General features: G+C 45.4%; 1 protein-coding gene across 1 annotated transcript; it reads right to left on the bottom strand.

The window, feature by feature from the left end:
- Positions 1-1013: 1013 nt before the first annotated feature.
- Positions 1014-1766, bottom strand: LOC109155157 (uncharacterized mitochondrial protein AtMg00810-like). The gene has a single exon (XM_019302890.1). It carries the CDS (start codon positions 1764-1766, stop codon positions 1014-1016), a length of 753 nt encoding a protein of 250 aa, XP_019158435.1.
- Between the last annotated feature and the right edge of the window lie 2814 nt (positions 1767-4580).

The raw sequence follows: 4580 nt of genomic DNA, 5'->3' as shown, positions 1-4580 counted from the left end.
ATATTGATTTCTACTTTTTGCCATTCGTACAATAATTCTGGGTAAAAATTCTATTCTAAAATTTTAAAATAGTGTAATACAGTTCCCTTTGTACATCTATACTTATCTATACTATATATAATAACAAAATCCTGGAATTTTAACTTCCCGCCCAATTCCTAAAAAATCTCTCTTTCCAATAAAATATATTGATTTCAACTTTCCCATTCGTACAATAATCTATACTATATATGAAATAAAATCCTGAAATTTTAACTTCCCGCCCAATTCCTAAAAAATCTTTCTTTCAAATAGAACATATAAATTTCTACTTTCCAATTCGTACAATAATTCTGGGTTAAAATTCTATTCTAATATTATAAAATAGTGTAACACAATCTATACTATATATAAAAACAAAATCTTGAAATTTTAACTTCCCGCCCAATTCCTAAAAAATATCTCTTCCTAATAAAATATATTGATTTCTACTTTTGCATTCGTACAATAATTCTGGGTTAAAATTCTTTTCTAATATTATAAAATAGTGTAATACAATCTATACTATATATAAAAACAAAATTCTGAAATTTTAACTTCCCGCCCAATTCCTAAAAAATCTCTTTTCCTAACAAAATATATTGATTTCTTCTTTCCCATTCGTACAATAATTATGGGTTAAAATGATGAGATTATGGATAACCAATTCAATTAACCGTAGACATGAGATTACAGTCCTATATACAAAACTCCTATTCTGTAGGCTAATAACAATAAGACTAAGTCTCTACCATACATATAGACTATATGATATAATAAAATAAATACAATTATTTATATTACTGACACACCCCCTCAAGCACAAGGTTGGAGGGTGACAACATTGAGCTTGTCCCGGAGAAGTCGAAAGCGCGGTCCAGGTAAGGGTTTGGTGAAGATGTCAGCCAGCTGCTCCTTTGTGGAAACAAAACTGACGATAAAATCCCTAGATGCGACCTTGTCCCGAACAAAGTGATAATCGATCTCAACATGCTTCATCCGAGCGTGGAAAACTGGATTGGCAGCCAGGTATGTGGCCCCAAGATTGTCGCACCACAGTGTTGCCGGCTTGCCTGAGTGGAGCCAAGTTCACGGAGCAAAGAGACAACCCAAGTGACTTCTGCTGCAACGTCTGCCAGGCCCTTGTATTCAGCTTCAGTTGATGAGCGCGCCACTGTGCGCTGTTTGCGGGACACCCAGGAAACCAGGTTATCCCCGAGAAAGACCGCATACCCACTGGTGGACTTCCGATCAATTGGCCAGCCAGCCCAGTCGGAGTCGGAATAAGCGTGTAAATCAGACGTTGTAGACGGACGAAGGCGTAGACCGTAGTCCTGTGTTCCTTTAATATACCGGAGAACTCTCTTGAGAAGACACCAATGATTATCTGTGGGAGAATGCATGAACTGACACAACATGTTTACTGAATAAACCAGATCGGGACGAGTAATGGTGAGATACTGTAAGGCCCCCACTATACGGCGGTACTGTGTGGGATTTTCAAAAGGATCGGAAGTAGGAACAGCCGGTTGTGTTACCGAAGCCGGTGTTGCCAAGGCTTTGCAATCTGTCATGCCCGAGCGAGATAGGATATCCTGCATATACCGGCGCTGAGAGAGAAGAAAGCTATCTCCAACTGTGAGGGTCTCGATCCCTAAGAAGAAGCTTGGTGGCCCCAAGTCCCGAATCTTAAAAGTCGTGGCTAAGCGGTGTAGTAAGACGGTAACCAAAATCGTATCATTCCCCATCATTATAATGTCGTCGACGTAGACTAGCAAATAGACGCGTGAATCTCCCGAAGTGTAATGGAATAGTGAGACGTCTGTTTTGGATGCCAAGAACCCTGTGGCTATCAAGAAATCATGAAGTCTTTTAAACTACGCACACGGTGCTTGCTTTAGTCCGTATAAAGACCGTTGAAGATGATAGACATGATTCGGTCTAGCTGGATCTTCATATCCTGGTGGTTGCTTCATATATACGGTTTCAGCAAGATGCCCATTTAAGAATGCGTTGTGAACATCCAGCTGCCGTAGAGTCCACCTGTTAGAAACAGCAAGAGAAAATAGAATGCGAACCGTGGTTGGCTTGATCACCGGACTGAAAGTGTCAAAGAAATCTTCCCCCGCAACCTGGTTGAACCCTTTGGCTACTAGTCGCGCCTTATAGCGCTCCACTGTCTTTGCGTTTGGTGCGAAAGACCCATTGGCAGCCAATGATGTTCATTTGTGGTGTAGCCGGAGTGAGTTCCCAGGAGTTGTTATGCAAAAGGGCATTGAATTCCTGATCCATAGCATCCCGCCACTGAGGATGCCCTACGGCCTGAGAGTAGCAGGTTGGATCAGTAGTCGCGGTAAGAGCTACAAACTCTTCATCCCGACCTTGTGTCTTTTGCCGAGTCCGCATAGTATGCGGGACATGAGGCTTGCCCCGTCCCCGGCCCCTACGGGCCGTAGCAGGTGGTCCCGTGGTGACACGAGTTTCTGGTGGTGCTGTTATGGTTGGTGGCTCCGGTTCTAGTGCCATAGATAGCTCCATGGCTAGGGGTGTTGACTGAGTAGCAACAACAACTGGCCCAGCTCCCCAGGGTGTTGAAGTGGTACTCACTGAAGTGTGAACAGGTGCCTGTAGAGCAAATGGGAAAACGGACTCATCAAACCGAACATGGCGGCAGATAAAGATCTTTCCCGATATAGGATCCATACAGCGATATCCCCTAAAAGAGACAGGGTAACCTAGGAAGACACAGGGTGTTGACCGATACTCTATCTTGTGCCGATTGTAAGGCCGAAGATATGGGTAACAGCAACACCCGAAAACACGAAAGAAAGTGTACGGAGGTTGTGTTTTATAGACACGATAATGCGGACTTTAGTAGTTTATAGCAGAAGATGGTAGACAGTTGATTAAAAAGGTGGCTGTTTCGAAGGCATAATCCCAATATATTTGTGGGGTTGAGCTTTCAGCTAGAAGTGCCAAGCCGGTTTCTACTATGTGTCTGTTCCGGCGTTCGACACGACCATTTTGTTCGTGGGTATAGGAACACGATTGTCTGTGTGTAATGCCTAAATTTTCAAAGACTTTATGAAGGCGTCGGTACTCACCCCCTAAATCAGACTGTATGGCTTTGATAGAACGCGAAAAACGTCGTTCTACCATCACCCGGAAAACATCAAAAATTTTATATATATCTGATTTTAACCGTAATGGGTAAAACCAGCAATAACGCGAGTGGTCATCTACAAACAAGACAAAATAACGATAGCCAGTAGCACTAATTACAGGAGATGGACCACAGATGTCCGTATATAACAAGTCTAGAATATTATTGCTAGTGCTAGAAACCCTATCTAAGGGAAAGCGAGCTGATTTCCCGAGTTGACACGCGGTACACAACTTTGACGAACTGGCTTTATTTGTAGTGACGGGACAGTGTTTTAAGGCGCGTTGTAGAGCTTGATTGTGGGGGTGACCTAGACGTTGATGCCACACATCGGAGGATGCTCGAGCGGTAAGAAAGGCACACGGAGATGGTGGGACCAATAACTTGTATAGGCCGTCGGAGGTGAAACCTTTAAGAAGAACCGCCCGAGTGTTGCAATCCTTCACAAGAAACAAGTTTTTGTGAAATTCAAAATAAACGTCGTTATCGTTAGTAAATCGATAAACTGACAATAACGTAATGTTAAATTTGGAACATGCAGAATTTGTGACATAGACAAACTTTTAGACTGAGATGGGATTACGGTATGGCCTACACGGGAAACACCCAAACCTGTACCATTTCCAATTTTTAGAACGTCACCACCAGTATATGCTTCCGAGTGTCCCATCATCTGTTCGTCTGGAGTCGCGTGGGATGTTGCCCCGGTATCCGGGTACCACACGTCGGGAGATACATGACCCGAATTCTCGCCGGAGACCGCTACGTTGGCGTGACCGGCCGGGCGGTCATTGTACCGTTTGTTGCAGTACAAAGCCGTGTGTCCATATGCTCTGCAGATCTGATAGCGTGGACCGCCACCTCGGCCTTGCCGGCCTTGATTGCCCCGGCCGCGATTCTGCCGGCTACCACGTCCGCCGGAGTGACGCCTATGCGTCTGATCATTGCCATGCCGCCCTCGGCCAGCGTAGAACACCGCGGGAGAGCCACTGCCAGCCGTGTGATCTGCAACAGAAAAATCATCCTCATGGATGAATTCTTGCGCCTGGAGGAAGTCAGAGAGCTGTGCCAACGAAACAGTAGCTCCAGTCGCGGTGAGAGAATTTGCCATCATACGGAACTCCGGTCTGAGCCCCCGGAGAACGTACAAGATCTGCTTGTCCGGCGAGAGAGGCCTGCCGGCGAGGGATAGCGCCTCAGCGATCATTTGGCGCTTCCCCAAGTATTCGGCCGAAGAACCAGGGCCTTGGCGGAGGGTCTGAAATTGCCCAAGCAGGCTCAAGCATCGCGCACGGGTGGATGAGGCGCAAGTCGACGCGATCGCATCCCAGACTTCCCGAGAGGTGCATAACCTCGTCGGATAAGGATGAGACAATGGTGGAGAGGATCGCCTGATCCT

This window comes from Ipomoea nil, unplaced genomic scaffold (assembly GCF_001879475.1).
Source record: "Ipomoea nil cultivar Tokyo-kokei standard unplaced genomic scaffold, Asagao_1.1 scaffold2694, whole genome shotgun sequence".
Taxonomy (NCBI): Eukaryota; Viridiplantae; Streptophyta; class Magnoliopsida; order Solanales; family Convolvulaceae; genus Ipomoea; species Ipomoea nil.
This window is presented reverse-complemented; position numbering and strand designations above follow the sequence as displayed.